Source organism: Athalia rosae, chromosome 3 (assembly GCF_917208135.1).
Source record: "Athalia rosae chromosome 3, iyAthRosa1.1, whole genome shotgun sequence".
Classification (NCBI taxonomy): domain Eukaryota; kingdom Metazoa; phylum Arthropoda; class Insecta; order Hymenoptera; family Athaliidae; genus Athalia; species Athalia rosae.
This window is the reverse complement of record NC_064028.1, coordinates 4,515,911-4,539,641: the sequence shown is the minus strand read 5'-3', so window position 1 is coordinate 4,539,641 and position 23,731 is coordinate 4,515,911. Positions and strand designations below refer to the sequence as shown.

The 23,731-nt window shown below is 34.7% G+C and overlaps 2 protein-coding genes across 8 annotated transcripts; one reads left to right on the top strand and one right to left on the bottom strand.

Annotated features, from left to right (window-relative positions):
• Window positions 1–33: 33 nt before the first annotated feature.
• Window positions 34–21,819, bottom strand: LOC105686512 (14-3-3 protein zeta). 6 transcript variants are annotated; one of them, XM_012401419.3, is made up of 5 exons: window positions 21,665–21,819; window positions 6,907–7,214; window positions 6,470–6,596; window positions 4,934–5,097; window positions 34–3,888 (listed from the first exon to the last, which is right to left on the bottom strand). In XM_012401419.3, the coding sequence occupies exons 2-5, from the start codon at window positions 7,204–7,206 to the stop codon at window positions 3,733–3,735; spliced, it is 747 nt and encodes a 248-aa protein (XP_012256842.1). In that variant the 5' UTR covers window positions 7,207–7,214; window positions 21,665–21,819; the 3' UTR covers window positions 34–3,732. The 6 variants fall into 6 exon arrangements, with proteins under 6 accessions (XP_012256842.1, XP_012256843.1, XP_012256840.1 ...); XM_012401420.3 differs by having other exon boundaries at window positions 6,470–6,593; XM_012401417.3 differs by lacking the exon at window positions 4,934–5,097 and adding an exon at window positions 5,549–5,712 and having other exon boundaries at window positions 21,665–21,818.
• A 185-nt stretch (window positions 21,820–22,004) lies between these two features.
• LOC105686275 (mRNA turnover protein 4 homolog) lies at window positions 22,005–23,222 on the top strand. Of its 2 annotated transcripts, none has more exons than XM_012400929.4 (4): window positions 22,005–22,165; window positions 22,345–22,649; window positions 22,712–22,948; window positions 23,013–23,222. In XM_012400929.4, exons 1-4 carry the CDS (start codon window positions 22,138–22,140, stop codon window positions 23,157–23,159), a joined length of 717 nt encoding a protein of 238 aa, XP_012256352.1. In that variant the 5' UTR covers window positions 22,005–22,137; the 3' UTR covers window positions 23,160–23,222. The 2 variants fall into 2 exon arrangements, with proteins under 2 accessions (XP_012256352.1, XP_048508120.1); XM_048652163.1 differs by having other exon boundaries at window positions 22,041–22,169.
• Window positions 23,223–23,731: the final 509 nt, after the last annotated feature.

Genomic DNA, 23,731 nt, shown 5'->3' with positions numbered 1-23,731 from the left:
AAATGGCTCGAAAGTAATATAATAGAGTTGATATGGTTTTTTCAGACATTTTATCAGAATTTATTATTTCGTGTAAACGTTTATAATAATTATAATTTACAATTACGATGGATGATGATAAATACAAATAGAACAACGTAATTCAGGACAAAGAGTGGTAGTGGTGGGTGTTGGTGGTAGTTTTTTTTTTTTGTTTCTGCGTATGGTGAAGTGGGTAAAAATGGCGTGTCAATTAATAATAATATTTTATTATTATTATTATCGTTATGATTATTATTATTATTATTATTATTATCAAGTATAGTTTTCTAATCGGAGAGGAGGTTCTTTTTCTTTTTTTTTTTTTTCAAAATAGGAGGACGGTGGAAATTGGTTGGCGAGGGAAAGCAGCTAAGAAGTTACAACATACACTAATCAGTGATTCATTGTTTTTTTTTTTTTGGATGAATAGCGTTCTGGTTCTCGTTGAAACAATTAAAATTCATTTTTACTTTTCTTTTTTTTCCTTTCCTTCACTCACAATCGGTTATTCTCCACGTATTTAGAATTAGAATAATTAACAGCAGTTAAACGATGAAGTAAGTAGAGTAGAAAAGGATAAAGATATTTAAAAGAATTAGATAAAAATTGTAATTCAAATTACTTCCAATTAAAGGTATAATGAAAAAATGTACAATTTGGATTACAAGAAAAAAAAAGCAATAAAAGAAATCAAAAACACAACATAAGTTGGTAAAAATGTGTTCTTGTTGTTGTTCTTGTTTGAGAAATGATGGAAAGGATCATCGTTAATGGTTTTGTTCGGGAGGGGAGAAGTAGGGAAATACAAATATTGGAGCCAGCCGAGTGAGATAAGAAACATTCGATAAGTCCCGAAAAACGCGATTCTTGTCTGTGATTTTTTAACAGTTTTCTTTCCTCACTGAGCAGACTCCCATTGCTTATAAAACTCTCGTATTCGATTGAGCAACAAATATATCAGCATTATGATTATATATATATATATAAAAAAAAAGTTTCTTTACATAATAATCAAAGCAGATTGTTTTGATCCGTTAATTGGTAAAGATTGATAGGTATAATCATAATCGTTTTGATTGGTACAATGCATGGAACACGACCGAGACGCCAGTTGACGTTACGTTATTATTGTATTGTTTTTTTTTGCTTGTTGCGACTGACACCGATACATCAAAAATACCAACACGACAGCAACACGTTTACCCAAACGTATATATATATGTATATATACATATCAATTACTCATATCCGTAATATATATATACGAAAAAATAGATATCTTTCAAGAAATCAGTTCAAAGATGGTTGTAACTTATGATGGGAAGGGGTTGATCTTAAGATTTTTTTTTCATTTTAAAGTTAGATGTGTGTATTATGCGTGTCTTCTTTTTCTTATTGGTTTTTTTTTTCGTTTTCGTTCACTTTATATCACCATTGATATTAAATATTTGTAATGAACTAGCCATCGCCTTTCAGTTTTTAATCCACTGCTTTTGTTAGTATGCAGTAATAGTAGTGTATAGGTATTTGTCTGTTTCTTTTTGTTATTCATGTTCGTACGTTATTCCTGCCTCCAACATTATCCATACACGACCGTACTCATACGTAAACATTATATGTATACAGATATTATTTGAGGGGGATTTTTGGCTGAGTTTGGAATTTTATCTTGTGTAACGATGCGTATAATTGCATAGTGATGATGATTCTTTATATTTATCTCTTTTCTTTCTTTGCCTTGTTCTTAGTTCCTTCGTGAAAATTATGTCTCGCTTAGAAATTGCCCGACCAAGTATTATGTATGTACCAAGAAAAGGATCGCACAACAAAAATATACACATACAATTTGCTTCTTCGACCTCAACATGAATTATTATGTAGTAGTAAACATCTCTGGCATATATATATTATGATATATAATATATAAAGAGGTTTTTTTTCATTAGGACAGGGTTTTTGGGTAGGTAAATGGGGTGCAATTTCACGGGTGGGTCGATTGGATGAATAAGTGAGGGAAAATTGGGGAGGCTGTAAAACGGAGGATATTTAAAAACGCGCGTATTTATATGTGGATTTTGTTTTCTCTTCATGCAGCCTCCAGCGATCCACGACAACCAGAGCTATGATTTGATGAAAACGTACCTCGTTTCATAATTAAATTTTTTTTCCCTATCTTTTTAATACATATATATGGTTACATATATACGTATTAATAATACATGCATGTGTCGGATTTTTCGCAAAAATTATTATACATCTTTCTTTTTTTCTCTCATTTTCTTTACAGGCAATTCTAGTATGTTCATCTCTGTGTGTATGGAGTAGTAATAATAATAATAACAACATGGAATACAGCGAATGCAATAACGCATCAATAAAAATTAATCAAGAAAAATTAGCAGGTATTTATTCAAAGAGAAATAAAGTTACCACCGACGTTGTTGAAGTTGATATTTCGTTTTTTTTCTGATGTCTTCTCACATTTTGGAACTGAATAATTTAATAATGTATTTTTTTCTCCATTCTCCTCCTGCGAGTTTATTGTTTTAGATGTTAACGTTTTTTCTCTCACGTTCGTACATATAATAATATCGTATTTGCTAGACAATGTGAAATTTCATTCTTAAATGACAACTGGGTAGGTATATAATGTATTAATGCTTCTTTTTTTTAGCGTTAAATTTTTTCGCTTTTTCTTCCTTTAATGATGTTTTCTTTTTTCTCTTGAAGATGGTAATTAACAAGACTGGACAGCAGTATAATTGTTTTTTTTGTTTCTCATCGTTTGACAATGGGTTTTCTTTATTGAAAAAAATTTTCCAATTTTTTTACGCACTATTTCGAGTAATAGCTTTCATCATTTTCTTTGATCTTGTCTATTTTTTCTTCATTATTATTATTACACCAAAAACTGCAATATATTCCTGATTCATTTCACATGGTCATATTGTTTCTTGGCCTTTGTATCTCTCTCTAACTATCTCTGTCTATGTCTCTCACTTTCACTCTCTCTCTTTTGCCATACCTGGTTTTATGCTTCCTGCAGCATTGATCAATATATTTTTAAACACGTGTGTGCGGTTGATCTCATATGTTGCGTTGTTATTGTTTTTATTGTTGATTGGAACGTGTGTGGATGTTTTTTCGGGTCGGTTTTCAGAAATTATTCTTCTAGTTTCATTTGATTCAATTCTTTACTCTCCATACGCGTGGACTAAATTTTTAAATCTCGACTATTACAATCAGCTAAAAATCTCTGCTCCCTGTTTCGCAACACTCGTTCTTTTGCTCTCTTTCACTCCTCTCCTGTTCTTTCTCTATCCCTACCAGACAACACATTCTAGCAATTATTTAAATTCTAAAAACGATTTCATAGTCCGCATATATATATATTTTTATTTTTTCGGTTAAAATCCTGGCTGAGAAAAAAAAGAAAAAGAAAAAGAAAAAAAAACGTAGCTCGACGATTATAATATGGCTGTTTTAAAATTAAGTGTCGATATTCAACAATTTGAAACCACGCGTAACTAGCGTGTGAACCTGTTTATTTATTTATTTATTTCTTTTTTCAAAGAGAAGTTGGCTTTCTTAGGAGGAGGTCTTTATATGGAAGGGAATACGCGAGGGCGATGGGACAGAGGGAAACGGGAGTCGGGGGACGATAGAATAGGATGTTTTTATATTAGAAGGGTAGGGCTTAAATTAGGAGGGTTAGTTATCGCCGCCCTCCTGTGGTTCATCTCCTTCATTCTGCGTGTCGCTTGTCCAGAGAGTAAGGTTATCACGCAACAGCTGCATGATAAGTGTAGAGTCTTTGTAGCTGTCCTCGTTCAATGTGTCCAGCTCCGCGATCGCATCGTCGAAAGCCTAAAAGTTAACAAAACATTTCAGGACAGGTAATTGAGGAAGATAAAACATCTACTATCAAGGGAATATATTGCTGAAACTTTGGAGGAAATGTTTGATAAATGTGAAGGTTGATTTGAAATTTTAGAATTTGTTCCTCCGAAGGAATTCCCTTGAAAAAGATAGAGGCGTAGATGTTTGTTAACTGCATAATTACATGCGAATAGTGAGATCACACTTCAAAACTGCATTCAGATTAATGATAGATTGATGGTAACATTGTTGAATTTCAGTACTTATCAACACCACAGAGTGATATAAAATGGTGCTAAAAACAGTACTGGATTGCCATTTTTTTTATATGCCACATTAGAAACCAACAGACAAGGGTTCAACATCGTTTGGTAGGATTAGCGGCAACGGTAAAACAAGCAGCTATACAGTTGCTGATTGTAGTAGCACAAATAACATTGGCAGTAATTTCGACTAGTTAGAATGCGATGAAAAAAATATGTATATTTTATTAGCACAGTGGAGACATCACACCTGAACATTTGTTGGTATATTTGTACAGCATCTGTGGAAAGTTTGGTTGGGATTAGATTCACACGTAGGATGAAAAGAGAAGCAGAGAGATTACAGTTATAGATCCCTCAGATATTGCTAAGAAAATAAAATTCAAGTAAAACCAATCATATAACAATCATAAGACGCGCTTCAAATTTGAATCAGTGTTAAGACATAGAACCAAAGAAAATTAAAGAGACAAAACTTGAAACAAATACACAAATTGAACAACACTCGGTATCTGTTAAAACAGAAATATACCAACGACAGAAATACTGCTGGATATTATTGAGCAGGTATTTTATAATCAATAATTGTGAGGCAGACGTACACAGTGAAAAGAAATAAATCACAGGTATTATTGGTTCGTCAAGGGATGAATTGAAAAAGTCGCGCGTGATTACCCAGCAGTAGGTGATAGGATTTTTAAAGAAAAAAAAAAAAAAAAAAAAAAAAAATTGTACTTTGGAACTCCAAGCAGAAAACCTAATTATCTAACCTGCTTAGCCAAGTGGCAAGCTCTGGCTGGGGAGTTTATAATTTCATAATAGAAAACGGAGAAGTTCAGAGCGAGCCCAAGCCTGATGGGATGCGTGGGCTGCATTTTGGCCTTGGCTATGTCAAACGCTTCCTGGTATGCCTTTTGCGAGTCTTCCACCACCGCTGTAACGCAAACCAGCCACCATTCATTGCAATTTAACATTTACGCTCTATTTACTTCGATTCACAGAGTTTTTTTAAATTATTCCTGACAAAAAAAAAAAAAAATGAATAGAAAATATTTTTTTGGATTGGGTTAAAGGAAACTGGAACAAAGATTTTGGTCTCAACTGAATTGTAAAAAATAAGAAAAGATGGCAATAGATGACAAACTCCGGTAAATTTGAAACTAAAATCTTTGTATACATTCATAATAAATGAGATGATGATAACAGTTCAAGTAAAGCAACAATGAACAGCAATGTCTCCACCAGCAAGCAGCAACCATATCCTTCACCAAACGTGTATCACCATGACCGCGAGCACCCTTAAAGTAAACCTGTACAAAATTTCCTCCAATGGGATAGGTGGGTGATAGTTATGGCGACGGTGGTGGTGTTGGGAATATTTATACCTGTTTGGCCAGTTGGCAGGCCTTGTCTGGAGAATTCAGGATCTCGTAATAGAAGACGGAGAAGTTGAGTGCGAGACCCAGCCTGATGGGGTGAGTTGGCTGCATCTTGGACTTGCTGATTTCAAACGCGTCTTGATACGCCTTCTGGCTGTCGTCTACCACGGCTTATTTGGTAGTAGGGAGAATTGATTATTTCTCGACTTTAATTTCACCACTCCACATGCATATTATTTGTCAAACATGTATATACATGTGTTTATATGACGTGGTAATTGTCTAAGAGTAAGCTTGTCAATTACTGATATTGAAGAACGAATAATTATTGGATGTCGAAGAAGAATTTGAATTCCATAAAGTATCTTTTATCTAATCGCGGAAAATTACTCAATAAAATAAAATGTCTTATCCGTCATAATAAAACATCTATAAACATGTCGAATACAATTACATAAATTTGTGATCATCACAAATATCTCTAAACAAATAATAACAGGAATAATGGAATACAGTTTTGGTACGCAGGACACATAATTGCAACAACAAAACTCAACAATTCGTAATCTGTTAGTTCTAATTGTAAATAAGAACAAATCTTATTCAACGTCAAAAAAACCATCAGGATAGTTCAATGAAACAATTGGACGTTCACAAATTACTCCTACAAATTAATACTTTGTTCGATATCGAAAGGTTGAGTCATAAGATATGAAAGAAATATCGACTTGACTAACACTCTGAGCACAATAAGAATAATTGTAATTGCAATGACAAGGTTCAACCTAGCATTACCACGCTAGCTTAACTATACGTCATTAACACTCCGATTATTAAAATTGTGCTCAAGGTATTAATTGAACAAGTTAAATGAGAGGTAAAAGCATAATAATCATGGAATCGAGAGCATTATATCAATATACGTACTGTTCCTGTTGTCGCCAGTTGCAACCTCTGCGAGATACCTGTAGTAATCACCCTTCATCTTGAGGTAGAATACTTTGCTCTCCGGGTTGCTAGCCTTGGGTATCAGGTACTTGTCCAGGAGTCCCTGCAACATAGCGACACCATCTCCCTAAGTTACATATTCCACGGAAGTCAATTTGATAAAAAATGTAGGTAGCCTCATCCCAATCGCACAATATCTAACGGTAGATCCTAGCTATAAATATAGGAGAACGGAAATGTCACGCCTATATCGACGCAAGCTATTCAACATCACAGTGGTAAACATCCTATAATAAATGTTTGTCCATACTACTTTTATAGTGACGTTCGTCTAAATGGTACAAATCGTTACTGATTGTGAGTGCGATTGGAAGAGGGCAATGTAATCCAAATGGCAGCTCGGGATTGATAGTTACCAGAACGTCGTAGCAAATTTCACGTAATTCCTTCTCAACCTTTTCCCGGTACTCCTTGGCCATCTGTTGTTTGCGTTCGGATCCCTCTGTTTTCTGCTCAATGGATGAAATAACTCTCCACGAGCTACGCCGCGCCCCAACGACGTTCTTGTAGGCGACAGAGAGCAGGTTCCTCTCTTCATTCGATAATTCGACGCCGGTTTCGGTGACAGCCTTCATCGCAGCTGCCATATCGTCATACCTCTCAGCCTGTTCGGCGAGCTTCGCGCGCTGCACCAGTTCCTCCTTGTCCACGGACATTGTGTCGGCTGAAATGATGAATCAATTATTATTGAATCAATGAAATAGCTTACGTTATAAGTTGTAATTCATAATGCCCCTATGTTCATCGTAGATTTAAAAAAAAAAAAGTAAAGTACCAAACGGGAGCGAATGAAGATATCTATCAACTGACTAGTTGCTCCGATGGCGCGTAAAGTACTTCCGAAGACTTATTCTCTCCGGTAGCTAACTGGTCGAAAGAAAAACTACCCCATCCAATGTCTGTGTTAAAAATAGCCGCGGTATAGGATCAAAAATAGAAAATACTTTGTCCTTTCCTTTAGAATCCATGGTAAACTATTTTCACTTTATGTAGGCAGAGTCTAAACTCCGGAATGAAATATATGATACGTAAGCAAAGAATAGATGATCATTCTAAGAAGATTGCCGGGTGCAATTTCGTTATTTTTTACCTGTGTAAAAAACGAAATGTGGTCGACAGGCTCAATACATTCTAGGATTTTAGTAGACCAGGTGCTAGCTACCAAGTCTTGCCCATCCATATACACAGACATAGTGAATTTATCTCGGGCGACAAAGCAGCAAACTATTTTATAAGAGGTGAACTGAGACGAGGTAAGGGGGGCTAAATGGTTCAATAAAGAAGTGACCGAAGGGAAGAATAGCTTTTTTGTATCCACCTAAAATATTTGCAGTTTTATAGCAATAGAATATCCCACCGTTAGGAATACCAGAATCAGTAGAGGAGAAGAAGAAACGCACTTATCGTATCAACTTCATACTTTATAGAGTGCAGTTTAATTACATAAAAAACATGCAATGACCTCAAACGACCCTGGCTTCCTATCAATCCCAGACTTAATAAAAGCTTATTCTTCTTTTCTCTACAAGAAAGAAACTCCCCCGTTATAGCAACAAAACTGCGATAAATGATTTCCAACGAAGATCGAATTAAAAAAAGTTACTAGGTTGGTTGTCGGTAAAAATATAATTACTTAGAAATTTTATCGGTAAATATTTCTCACAATTATCGCACTTTCCTATCGCCATTACTTACGTAATATTCCAATCGATAAATAATGTATTTTGGGGTTTATCAAGTTCTTGATATACGTAATAAAACACGAAAAGAAATTCAATACTTTATTTGCCAAAAATTACCGATGTTAAACGAAACGTGCAGCTAATAATTCATGTTGAAAGAAAACCCTCCAGAAGATCATACGAAAATCTTCACCCTAGACAACCGGAAGCCACACTACCGTGTGGTATGGAAGTACCTAGCGATTTTCAATATCATGTATAGTTTTACATAAACGCACGTACATCGTACATACATTTGTGCGTAGTATGTGTGTATAAATGTATGTATATCTACATAAAACAGTGTAGACTGGTGTTGGGCGAAGGTCAAAGCTTTAGAAGCGGTGACGTAACTTATTATTCTTCTCCCGACAAAAACTTTACTTATATGTATATATACCTTTACGTGAGTATATATGTATTTCAACGTTATATAGTTATGGTATATACGCGATACGGTGTACTAAAGTAATATGCAAAGATAACCGAATATAACTTCTGTCTGTTATATAAATATTATGGAAATATATGAATAAGCTACCTAATGTACGTAATTTAGAAAGTATAATCTTCCAGAAATTACTAAAAGGAATTTTCCAAAACAACGATACAATTAGTTCGACATGAGTAATTAAAATATCGTATCAGAAATCAATAACAGTTAGGATATTACGCGCTTCGAAAACGTATATAATCGGAGGCAGGTAAATTAAAAATAAACGAGAGGGAGAAAATAAAAGAATATTTCAAGCATCGATCGAGAATTCGAATTAATTCGTGCAGGATTTTATTTTTTACAGATCCGGAAAAGCTGCAGCATCAGCCGCTACACGTTTCTCATAACAATATGAACCAGCAGCTGCTCTTCTATTCTATACTGTATCAAAAAGAGGAACCCGAATGTTGAATAAAACCGATTTCCGGTTTATTCACATACACTTCCGGTAACCGGTAAAAGTTTCGTTACCGCAAAACGACGAAAAAGGAGAAAAACCAAATTGACGAATCAAATATTCTCGGATAATAAAAGTAAAATAAACTACGATAGAGTCAATTGTCAATTGTTGTAATCAAATAGCGATCGTTAACCCTAATCATATATATTCACGACAGAAGAACGGTATAATTTAACCTAAAGAACGATCACCTCGACCCGATCCAAACAAATCTCAAGATCATATTTCAAATGACATTATTAAAATAAAAAAAGGAAAACAAAGTCTATGACTTGGGGCTGATTAAATATTGCGACGAGGTCAAAGTCAATATCACAATCATTGTCAGTGAGGTCCTAGGTTGCTTCTTTTTATGTGTCATATAAATCAAAAAACCAAAAAAAAAGAAAGAAAGGAATAAAGCTGAAACCTGGCGTACCAGTTTCTCCTAATTTTCACCACCACGGGATTATCGTGATAAATTTGAAACCGGGGTAAAGAAGAGCTTATAACCGAGGAGTCTGACGAACGTGACGCTGCATCGATCGATATAACCCGGGGAATCAGGTTGAAATTTGATTGGCCACGACAGCGACGACGTTCGTGTTTTATACTTCAAATTTAAAAATAATGAAAAAAAAAAATAACCGAGTTTCCAATAACGAAATAAATTCTTTACGTCAGACACGTTACCCATTCATTTATCGAGTACATGAAATATTTTAATGGGAGGTAAAATTGAAAGAAAAGGACGAGGGGAAAAACCATCGATACGCTTTTGAAAGAATGTAAAGTCTAGGTCCTATACGTATACGCTTAGCTCTTTCGAGACAATCATTTATAACGTGTAATAAATATGATACTTTATCAGTTATATATTTCCCTCAATGTATCTTCTTAGCTCTTCAAGTATAGGTGGCAATATATAATTGCATCTATGTCTAGGTATGTATAGCTATAGTAATATAGAGAAACGAGAATCATCTTTGCTGCTCTCTTTTATCAGGTCATATATTTGACTTTCTCGAAAGACGTCGCGTACGTACGATACGCGGACGATTCTTTCCTCAGATTACAATTTTTCATTTACTTATTTGTTCTTATTTTTTTATTTCTTACTACTCTTATTTGACGAGTCAGATAAGAGGACGAACAAATGATACTTTTTTGATAACTGACGTTACTCCGAATCTAATATTGAATGAAAACTTTACACGTATTCTATCAAATATCTGAAAATAATTTTCCAATTTTTATCTACTATACACACGGAAACGACTCGATATCGTATCTAGTTTATATGTTATACAATTAGTCGAATCATGCAGGTACGTACTGTACGTAACCGTAAAAACTCAAATTTTCATAGTATATCGTGAATGAATGAAGTAAATGAACAACCAATTGAAACGAATTGTTATAATAATAGAATGTAATTCACGTTCGATAATAAAAGAATTACCAAGGAATTAAAAAGTCACACGTGAACATGATGTGCAAATAAAAATATCTCCCAAAATAATCACCCGCATTTCTTATCATAATCTTGGTCGTATATTTAAATTGAACCATTTCTCCGCCTTTTTTTTTCTTTGATTTCTTTTTCTTCTGGTAAGAAGAAAAAAACGATCGACGTTGGAACTGAATCAATATTATTTTACACGCTTCGCTGCAAATCGATTATTTTCAAATCTCAGACACGCAGATCGTAAAGATGTAACGATAATACATATGAGTTCGAACGTAGTCGTAGATGAATAGTTTGATCATTCCGTCAGATAGAGGGGGAAAAAATTGATTTTCGGTTCTTTCTACTACTCGAAAACTTCTGATCTTATGTAATTCATAAATCAATTGAAAATCTACCGGTATACTTTATTTGAAAATAAATTCATAACTAATCAAATGCATAGAAAAAAATTAATCCTATACGAAATAACGAGTGAAGAATTTTATCGGTTTCCCATAGTTTTTGTCTGATTAAAAAAATTGATATCGTTAACTTTTCTTATTCCTTTCAGATTTTTATATTAGAATCACCCGTTGGTGACTTGTGTTAGTGACCCTCGAAAAAATATCGCGTGATGGAATATACGTAACACGGTATCCCTTTCCACTTTATAAAACTAATTCTATTCCGTTTCTTCATTTTTCTCCCTCTCTCTCTCTATTCATTCGTTAAAAATGAACTCCCCCTTCCTGGCTCCGATCAAATTTTACAAAAATCATCACTTAACATATTTACCTACCTATTGAAACAGTCTTTTTTTGTACAATAAATTTATCAGCAAATTATCCACTGCTTTTCTGGTGGTAGAATCTCCTTCGAAACTATATACCTCGGTAACAACGACGTTGAATTAAAAGTTCACGTACAGAGGGGGGAAATTAATTCCGGGGAAGGGAGACGAGATTTCAACGAGTAATTTGTCCTTTTTCTTTTTTCTTCCCTGCTTATTTATTTATCAATTTATGTATGTATTTTATTCTTTCTTCTTCTCTCGATTAGATCAGTCTCCTTTTCATGTGTTATATATATATATGCGATTTATATAACATAAATTAAATATTCAGATATTGAAAATTTGCTAACAAACTACCGACGATAATAATAATTATTTATATAAAACGATTCGCGCCAATGCATACATCTAATAAAAACTTTGCGCGGTGTATTTCACGTATGCGAGACCAACGATATGAGAAAAAAAAGATTCTTTCCTTTCCCCCTATTTGTAATTTTCCCAACTTTTTTTCTTTTGGATTAAAAATATTCTAGAAAAAACCGAAGCAGCGGCAGCTTTATTAGATCTCCTAAATAGTCTCTGGTTATCTCGTTTTTTTTCTTTCTTTTATTCAGTCTCCTCTCTACCGTATATTATATGTCCGTATATATATATATATATATATTCCGTTCGTCTTTACAATTTTTTGAATAATTTTCTCTCTTAATATTATAGGTACGTATTATCAGTCACACTTCAGTACACCACACATCACTCGTGGACCACTCCCGCACAACGACTGAATACGTTGAAAAAAGATAGAGTCGGGTAGGTTCGGAATTTAACGTTCGTGCATTTACGTTATAATTCGTTATTCTTCGTACGTTGGTTCTCGGTTATTTCCGTAAAGCAAAACGCCCGGTAACGCGCTACCCGACGAGTGAAACCCCCAAGTATTGATCGCCGCTATTACCCATGGCGGCAGCGAACCTGGGTGGGGCAGACGACTACGACGACGACGACGACGACGATCTTCCTTTCCTCTACCACGGTCCATACACATATCCAATCTCTACACATACCCCCCACGGCGGTATCGGTTTATATCTACGTATATTCCAGGGTATATTCACCAATCTATCCCCGATATTCCTGTATCACAGGGATACCCGCAAAAACCATATCAAGATGACACGCGGTCCAATACCACGCGCTATCCATCCTCATTTCCTTTTCATTCGTCATTTTCTACTTCTTTTCTTCAAATTATTGTATTTCTGATTGAGATTATCAATAATAATAAGCATAACGATGACGATCGGTTAATAGCGAGGCGTCGATCGAATTGAAATTCACGAGGACCGCGTGTAGGTTGCAGAGGACCTTACGAAGGTGTTAAGTGTTAACGCGTATTACAACCGCAAATTACATGTTGTACACGTATACCGCGTATGCATGCACGCTATAACTACTCATCAAACATATGTAGGGTGTGTACGTACGTACGGTCCTTCAAATTTGAATGATCGAACAATTAAATATGATGTTACAATTTCCGTTATACTACACGCGATGATGAAACAAGCAACTATACGTATATAATGCACACCATATAATATATCTTATGGGAGAGAGTTCCTTTGAATCGGATGTAAAATTAATGAATATAGGTATACGCGAGAATTTTCGAATTCTGTGTAAGTACAAAACGAAATATTATACCAGTTTTCAAGGCAGGTAATATTTCAATTGAAAATTCAATACGTGGCTATATGTTCCAAGAAGGAACCTCCTGCGATGGTATATACCTCAGGTATTAAGCGAACCGTAAAAAGGTTGTTGAGGTAAAGAAAAAGGAGAGAGAAACAGTATCATTAGGGTTGGAAAAATTTTACCCCGAACTTGGTATACGTGTACGCTTGTACAACGTATTTGGAAATCCCGTTCATTTTATTACCCATTGCAAAAGTTGGTGGTTCAAAAATTTATCGAGAAATTATAGAATTTCTATTTGAGAAAATTGTATTGCCTCCCTGCGACTACAAAGAATATAATTGAGATCTTTGGAAATTTATTTCCCGAATAATTAGATGGCTCGAAATTCGTTTGAACTCTTTCTCTTTCGTATCTTTTTCTTTTTTTCTTTTTCCGACTTCACTACGTCGGCTGTTACGATAGGTATATTATTCATACTTAGAAATGAAGAAGATATTTACAGGGGACGATATGTACGGTACACATACGTAGGTACATGTATATTATTTCTTTGAACAACAATTAACGAAAGATTAATAATCCAACCAACTCCGTTTACATACAATATTTGACCATAATATATACATATACATATATACCATTTATATTTATCATACACCTTATGGGTGTAACGAAACGTAAATATACCGTATGTACTATTTTAAGACGCTTTAAATTATGTACACCGAGCTTGGAAAAATTTATCCCCACCCCCGGGGAAAGAAATAAAAAAATTATCCAAGTATTTTTTCTTTTTAATATACCCCTTACCTTACGTACGAAAACTTGTGAGAGGAAAAAAATCAATTCAACTTCTATCTGAACAACGTCGAAAAACTCTCAAGTTTGTATACCATGTACGGTACATATGTACATACGTACAGACGATCGATAATAGATCTTCCTTTCGTCGCCGTAATGATAAAACTGATAATGGGCTGATGATAATCCGCGATTCATAACATTCAGTTGATTGGTCGATCGATTGATTAGTACATAGGTGTATAATGACGTACGCACGACGCACGTAACGAGGTGCGTACGATCTGTGTGCGTGTGAATATATATCAATACATATATTAAATCACTTAGGGGCAGGAAAGCGCAGTTTCGGGGCGAGGGCGGAATGAAATATTGATCCAAGAGTGCGCGCGCAACCCCTGCAACACCGAAAAACCACCCCCTACTTTGCTGCTATTGCTACTGCTGTTGGTTCTTATGTGGTACTTTCATATATCTACCAGTACATACGTATATATATATACAATATGCCCACACTCTACGTTATACACACGACGCAACGCGACGCATAATATAACACCCCGCTAAGGAATTCGCCGTAAGAGAAAGAAGAAGCGAGAAAATTTGAATAAACTGCATCGAAATTAACGATACGAGAAAATATTCCACGATTAACCGTGAATAATTGGTAGAAAAAATTTCCGATAACGATTCAACCCGATCGACGTTAAAAATCAGACAAAATAAAAAAGGAGAGATTATAATTTTCAACGAAGAGGCCGAGCGATGAATAAATTTTTTCAATGAATCAAAGTCACAGGAACATATATTTACGAGAAATCCTGATATACGGTTCTAATAAACGCGCATTTATCAATCATTTTTTTATTTCTACATATGGATTATGTGTAACATCATCGAATTACATATGATCTGTATATTACATACAATATCACCGTTTTCTGGCTTCTGTCAAGCGATCAACTGCACGAGACTCGACATAACGTTCTCTCTTTTCGTTATAATGGCGTCGAGGCTCCGAGCTTTTTATTTAAAAATTTGAAAAGTTCGAGTCGAAAAAACTTTCGTAATTCCAAGTCGAGCTCGCGGTATATAAACCAATAATCATAAGAAATTATCAAACTCGAAACGGACCGGTGAATTTTTCAAATTCTTTCTACTCCCCAAATAACGAGTCAAAAAAAAAAAAAAAAAGGAAAAAAAGGAAAAGAAGTGAAGTGGGATAATTAGCCCTTCAAAGCTACTACAGCTGGGCAGTGGATTATATTTTCGGTTACTCTGGTAACAATAATTAAAAAATAACGAGAGATTGGCGAGTTGAGTGGTTTCTTTTCAATTTTTAATTTTTATATCAATTTCTTTTTTTTTTGGTTTAAAACACGTTTGCCTAGTTTTTTTTTAAGTTTAAAGAGCTTTACGGGCGCGATGACGGTGATGATAAAAATAAAAAATATCTCGCTATCTCGTCCGCGTGATTCATTTTAATTTAGTCCCTGTTTTAAAACGATAGTATACATATTATACGAGGAGAAAATTTTTGCGAGCTAACACAATACATATACACGTACACACTTTCACATTTCACATTTTACAACGTGTAATATGTATCAAGTTTTTCGCGAAATTTAAGATGAAAAAACAGCGGAAAAGATGAAAAAGAAAAAAATTATACAAAACAAAAGGTGTCATCAGAGAGATAACATAAATATGTACGTTATAAACATACAAGGTACTTGTTCAATTCAATTAGATTGTAGGCAAAATTATAATTCGAGGGCAACAATTATTTGCCATTTACATGATCATTGAACAACTCTAATTTCAGATATATAAGAATTACTGAATTTAGTCACGATAATCAATGAGGTTGTTAATCGTTTCTCTTATAGTTTTCTTATAATTTTATTCTTTCCAAGCACGTAGTTTCGAACCAAAAAAGAAAGCGGAACGGAAGTATAACGCACGGTGTATCATATAGAGAAAAAAGTGGTAGGAATTAAATGGCATAAATGAATAAATAAATCAACTGAACAATCGATAACAATCGATAAAAAAATAGATCATGATCGTAGCCGAAATGTTCGTTACCTACTTCAAAATAATATTTTTCCGCATATCATTACAATGGAAGAATCGGTAGACCGGGAGCAATAAAAGAAAAAAAAGAAAATATAATAAATCCGAGAGCTTTTCTTCTAATAGATTCCTCCTCCTCCTCCCTATCCTCTCCGACAAAATTAATGAATGGTACATTCATGCATACGAAGTGAAATTGAAAACAATAAAAAGAATGTTAAAATTGAAAGAAAATAAAAAAAAAATATACCTATCTACAGATGCAGCGAACCTTTATACATTCAATTTAATTTTTCCTTCTCACATGACACCCTCGATCATATATACCTAATATAAATACCCCTATTATATTGCTGTGCAGTGTACTACAGTTCGTATGCGCCAATTTTAATTTACGTCCATATACACATATGTAAATGGTACGTATAGGTATATAGTACATACGCGCGCATTTAATATCCCTATATTCTATCGGTTATTGCTAACGATTTCTAAAAATAGAATCACATGATATACTGTTACGCAATTCGTGTATACAAATATTATAAATATATATATATATGAAACGATAATTTATACGAATAATAAAATCAAAGAAAAATTTTGCAAATCGTCTAGTTTTTGATACAAGTTTTTTTTTTTTTTTTTAATACGAATCTTTCATGGTTATCGATTTCCCTATATTAATTTCAAACATATTCTGTAAAATACGTATACAGAATGAGTGAGGAAATGAAAATTGAAATAAAATAAATCAACGAATTGATAAAATAAGTACATATACCTGCAAGCGTACGTATAAATAAAAAGATATTGAAATGTTTTTATACATATACGATAAGAAATCAAGAGACCTCTCTTAGATTCGTTTGTTAAAATTTTTCAACCCGCATTTCACCCTCTTGCTTCAGAGTAAGTATATTCCTGAAGCACACGACACGCAAACTCTATAGGAAAAATAAGGTAACGACAATTACGAGCGAGGGTTGTATAAGCGTCGAAGTAGAAGGACAGGTATATAGTAGTGGGTATATCGTACATACGTGTACAGCAGAGACCTATGTAGGTAGGTATAGGTGGGTAGGTAGGTAGGTAGGTAGATGGGAACTAAACTTGAACCCTCCCTGTATATATACAACACAACCCTCAACGGGACCCTCCTCTTAATGCTTTTGTGTACGCTACAGGTTGCCCCTCTACACCGACGGTACTAAATCATCTCTCAATTCCAAATGAGAAAACGATCAAAAATAAAGAGAAATAGCGAAAATACTTATATCCGTTAATTTTCGACTGCAAATTGCGATACAAGAGCCTGTGCCCTTACAGAATTATACATATCTAGGAGGGAAATTTATTGTCACGCGTACGAAATTTGCAGGGGGAAAAGAAAACCATTCAATTATTAAATACAATAGATGAAAAATTCTCTCCCACTTCTCTCTGTGACTGCAATCATCGCAGGTTTTCATAGTATTGCAGCAGCGGCACCTACAGCTGCCGTCATTTACAAGGTCTCGTACACCTGCTGCTATACATACTACGGTATATCTTTACTTGCATATTATACCCTACGTATGCGTATATACTGTAATATACCTTTGCATTGTACTGTAAAATAATTTTTAAAAAGCGCATATATCTTCTGGATATCTAGATACGTACAATCGTCGTGCCTGAATATATTTCTTTTCGAGAACAAACGATAAATAAATAAGTACGTACACCGCAGTTTGATTTTTATTTATTTATTTTTTGTACAATAACCGTTCGCGATATAAATCATCATCCATGCGGTATGTAGGGCAGCAGAGTCAGAGAACAGTTGTACAAATGTATGTAATTTCAATTGTCGTGAAAACTAAACATTTGTACAGAAATTAGAAGAAAGGAAAGAGAAAAAAATTAAATAAATAAATTACAAATATTGACCATCTATGATGGAAATAGGATGAAAAAAATCCCCGTTTGAAGTGTGTGGGTGTGCGGTGGAGACGGTGTGACTGTATACGGCAGAGACAATATACATTATATACTGCAGTATATGTACACGTACATGCACATGTAGTAGACGAGAGCGCGAGAGAGAGAGAGCGAGAGAATAATGCGTCAGTAGCTTGGAAATAGCCAGTGATGTCAACCATCATCAACGGACAAGAAAGCGCACACACATTTTACGCGTCGGAAGAAAAAAAAAGGGGGAAAAAACAAGCAAAAAAAATAAATAAATTGCATGTGGTCAATGGCAATGTACGCTGCTAACCGTAACCTACTGCTCGCAAGTAGTACGTTTAATAAAATAAAAACGTCATTGGTATAATATGTAGATGATATGTACCTATATGCATGCGCGGGGGTGGAGTTTAAAATTTTTTGGTACACATATTTACATATCTGTTTCCTTGTGTATTAGTATTATGCACACGTGATGAGACACAGATATTATTCATTCGCAATATATTTAGTCACATAAGTTGAATATATTGCACGGCATGAATTCCGCACGTGCTCGGTGCAGGTTACATTCGAAAGTCCCTCGATTTTGGTAATTTTTTAAAATCTTGAACGATCCCTAATATTTTTCTTTTTCGAGCTGATCTTTTGAAGAAGTTCTTAAGACATGGTGAACTAATATACTTTCCTAGTAGACAACATAAGGATATATGACGCGACGGAGGTATTGTACATCTTAAAATTTCGGGATGTATATGCCATACATCACATTACGTAGGCATATGAAGTGTTCGCAGTTATATCACGTAATTAAAGTAATATATACATAAATCGTAAAAGGAATCGAAGTTTTTAATGGCGATAATGATGATAATATCGACGATAATAATCGGTTTAAAAAATGTCGGAGGCAGAAGAAATTTTTGTTCAATCTTTTTTTCTTTCTCTCTCTCTTTCTTTCTTTCTTTGAAAATCGTTAGTATTGTACGCCCTAATAAAATATGCGGGCTGGTACGATTTCCATCAAAATGGGAAAGAGCTGTATTTTGTGAATATATGTACATATAATGTAAAAGACAATAAAAGAAGAAAGTAAGTAGAGAAAGAGAGGGAGATTTGTTGGCGTGTTATTCGCAACATTGATCGTTCGAAAAGCATCTGAGATTTTCAACTGGGCGAGCTAGGTGGTGGTTGGTGTGGTCGTTAGGGGGTGGCAGCCGCATACAGCGCGCGCACTTCGATCTCTGCGATACAAAATCCCTTGTATTACATACAGACACATTTTACAACCCCAATGTCCTTCGGGTTAAAAAAAATGTACAGAGAGTGAAAAGACAATGAGAGGAGAAAAAAAAGATTCAACAACTTTTTTCAAGCAACGATTTCACAGCGTCGAGAGCGAAGCAAAATGAAAAAATGGAGAATAATTTTTTATTTTTTCTTAATTTTAGAATAAGATGAAGAAAAACCGGAAGCGGTGTCGTTCTTTTTCTAGTCACTATTTTTTTTTTTTAAACTAAACTTGTAACCTGTGATGTCATTCCGGAACAGCTATTATCGTTACCGCACCTAACGCGTGATTCAGTATTTTTTTTTTTTTTCCTAGTTCTTGTTCTTACCAATTTTCTATATAAGTTTTCAGTTTACTTTTACTATATATATATATCACAGATATCTGGGGACTGACGTAATCTTTTTATGAACGTACTCGGAAACTATATAATTTATATTTGTAGTGAGAATCATTACGAAATTATTTTATCGTTCATTGAATATTATCGTTCGATAAAATTCCCGAAAATTTTCTCTGGTTAGTTACGCTCATGTAATCATCATTATTATTATTACATCCATTTTGCATTCACATCCGTTCTGTAAATCATCTCAGAGTATAATATTTATGGCGAGGTTCTAATAAGGACATTAGTCAAGTTTGGTAGCAGAGGCCTCCGACCTCACTAAAATTTTCGATAAATTTTTACACGCATCGTTCGCATACCGCTTATAATTCATACGCGAATAACTACTACTTGTGGCCTTGATTTAATGGAGGTAGGAATCCAGACGGTGCGCACATACCTGGTGTAGTGTGAAAGGTATGTATAAGTCAAGTGATCATAAAACTTTATTTTTATATAAAATAAAACCGATGGCATTTTCATTGTAACATACAATTGAGTAGGTGTACATACACCTCGTTGTTTAGGGTGTGCAAAATGCCTTGGAAAAAAAAAAAGGAAATCTAAAGTATCAAAGGAATCGAAGGATCTTGCTACAGATCAACGGAAACATTGGTCATAATATAAATATGCGACTTCGGAGAGGTACTAAAAATAATTTCAGACATTAATAACTAATTCAATCACGTAACATATAACGCTCATATCATTATATATACCTTTTCCCTGAACTGCATGTGACAATTGAATCATCGTTATTTGTCGTGAGAATAATTATGAAGTATCTAATGGATGCCAGATATACTCTTCCATTTTAATTAATTTATAATTAAAATATTCTCATGACCGATTACTTATCACAGAAAGAACCGCTTGGATTATAAAAAAAGGGAACAAAATAAATAAATTGGCAAATTTATGAAAAATTGTGCAAATTACAAATAAAAAATTTCGCTATTGTCACTTCTTTTTCTTTGGAAAACCTTGGTTAAATAAAGTGAAAAAATGTGAGACGAACGAAGTTGTCAATTGTAATAATGTGACGATCATTTTTACCTGACAAGAGAGAAAGGGCGTGACTAGTTTGTAGGCGTTTGTCACGGTCAAGTATTTTGTGAGATGTTGGTCTACTTACGGCTCCTTTTGATTGCAATGTAAATCTTGAGACGATTACTCGATACTCTGAGTCGTTAAAAAAAAAAAGAACAAATACCGTAGAGATTTGGAAAAAAAAAATTAGTAATATAATCGAAAGACAAACTTTGATACGCTGTGAGAAATGTAAAGGGAGCGAGTGAAATCTCCGATTTCTCATGACCATATAAGGAGCTATATTCTTAAAAATTGACCATTGATAAAATTCCCGGGGAAATATGACAGTTGGATGTAAGAATACCCAGGTGATTTAATAACGACACGTGGTGTTAACGTATTTAGATCTTACGGGGATTGACGAGAATCGTTGATGGATGTTGAGGCGAAAGATAGGGTGGTAATTTAGATAACTTTATGGAAAAATTATAGAAAAATTATTTCGCCGGCAACCTGGTAAAATGGCAAAATGGCGCCTAGCGCCCGCCTCACTCTGAGACACTCCTCTTAAATGCGTCATTCGGTAGTGCAGTAGCAGCACCCTATTTCGTAGCTATGTTCACGGCTATCTCTCGCATACAGACGTTTTTAATACTCAGATAGTCCGTCAATTATTAAAGAGGATAAATTATAGGGCGTTAACAAACCTACCCGCTCGTGAAAGAAAAATTCACAATGAGAAATGAAAGTGTATTTCACATTAAAAACCGACTAGAGGCTGGTTATAAAATTCAATGTGGAAGCCGCTTTCCACAATTTCCACAATCTCCGGGCTGCTAAGGCTGCTACGGGGTCCACACGACCCGAAACTACGTCGCGCATATTTTGCGTTTCACATATTATTACATTTATTGATTTACAGGATATTACAAAGTTCACGATGCTATTGTTTCGCACGTTTTTAGTTAGGACTTACCTTTTGAATGCAGAAAGTCGCCTGGAAAATCAAGGCTTCAGCGAATTTCAACGACTCCCGTCTAACACGATCTCACAGAGTGCACTGCCGCTGGTCCCACCGGATACTGCCATTTTAGACTACGTTCGTTTAGACACTTCCTGTTTTTTCAATTTCATTGATTATTTTTTTTCTATTATTAGAGCGCGAATTTTTGGTGAATATTTTTTAACGCGTTCATTAATTATGCAGGATCGATGAACATTAGGAAAATTCAACCAACTCTTAATGAGAATTTGTTTAAAATAATTCCACACATCGATGTCGGCAATTGCGCCACCTATCGATGGATAAACGCAACCAAGATGGCCGAAGTAACAATTATTATTGTCAATTGTACACTCTCTGACGGGAAGCGTGTTTGCTGCATAAGCACATGGTTTTGAATAGTGGTTTCAATTAACTAAAAATTTTAATAACGTAGATTAAAAAAGATGCCGAAATCAAAGCGGGATAAAAAAAGTAAGTATGCAATATCCTCGAATCTCTAACAAACCAAATTATAGAAATTGTCGACGATTGTTTAAACCTAACCTTTCACAAGACATCAAATTTCGGCGTTCTTTGAAAAATCACGTTCACTATCACTCATTTTGAACCAAATAAGCAACTTATTCTCAATTATTTATATTCATTTCCAGTCACTCTCACGAAGACCAGCAAGAAGGGTTTAGTACTGAAACAACAGATTGTCGAAGACATCAGAAAATGTGTTTCGAAGTACTCAAACATAATTTTATTTTCCGTTCAAAATATGCGGAATAATAAACTTAAGGATATACGAGGTAATTGGAAAGATAGTAGGTTCTTTTTTGGGAAAAATAAAATCATGGCGCTAGGCCTTGGTAAATCTCCTGAAGAGGAAGCAGAAGATGGATTACACAAATTATCAGCTGCACTAAAAGGCCAGTGCGGACTTCTTTTTACCAACAGACCAAAAGATGAGGTAATGACACACGAAAATATGAATATATCCAAGTCTTAAGCATGTATGTTTTTGTTCATTAGGTTTTAGACTGGATGGAACAATACGGAGAGGAGGATTACGCTCGTTCAGGATTTATAGCAACAGAAAGTATCTCAATACCTGAAGGTCCAATGCCCGAGTTTGCTCATAGTATAGAACCACATCTGAGGCAATTGGGGCTTCCAACGTCTCTCCAAAAAGGAGTAGTCACGTTACTTAAGGATCATGATGTCTGTAAACAAGGCCAGACTCTCACGCCAGAGCAAGCAAGAATACTGGTGAGTCTGATTTCTTCTAAATCCGCAATGGGATTATAACGACTGTTCATTATTGACATTGCAGAAACTCATCGGTAGGGCCCTGGCAACGTTCAAATTAACTCCACTTGGCATATTCGTGAAGAACGAAGGATACACACAGATTGCTGAAGATAAAACAGACGAAGAAGATGATGACACAATGGAAACGGGAGATGTTAGCGATACATGATTTCATATCAGATATTGAGACGGAGTTGTACATATAATTAAATAAATAATTGTTTACCTTTAAGTTTCCCTTGTGTTTCCGTTACTGCGATGACCTTAAACCCTGATCTTTAATCCAGTATGTGCATCATAGCATGTGACTAGTATTCTATTCTCAAAGTCTCTGCACCTTGATCTAACACAGAAATAAAAGCATATAGCTAGTGAAAATAAACAAACAGTCATAAATTTTTTGAAAATGTCAGAACAAGCAAATTAAATTCCAATCCGAGTTGTTTCAACTATCATTCCAAACAGTATAATTTGAAGTAAATTTTTAATTTATTCAATACAGGATGAGCTGCTCTCTAGCATTCGCTATATTTTGGATAGTAGGAATGTCGTGGGTAAGTGAACTGAGAACGTTTCTGTCCTGTCAATCTTGAGAAGACTTGTAAAATAATTGTAAAGATAATTGATTGATAGATCCTGTATCACTGGATTTACGGAGGAAAGCCAAAGACTACGTGTGAAAATTCTAGGAAGGTAGCTTTCAATGTTAGAGCGAATAATAAATGCAGAAAATGGAGCACC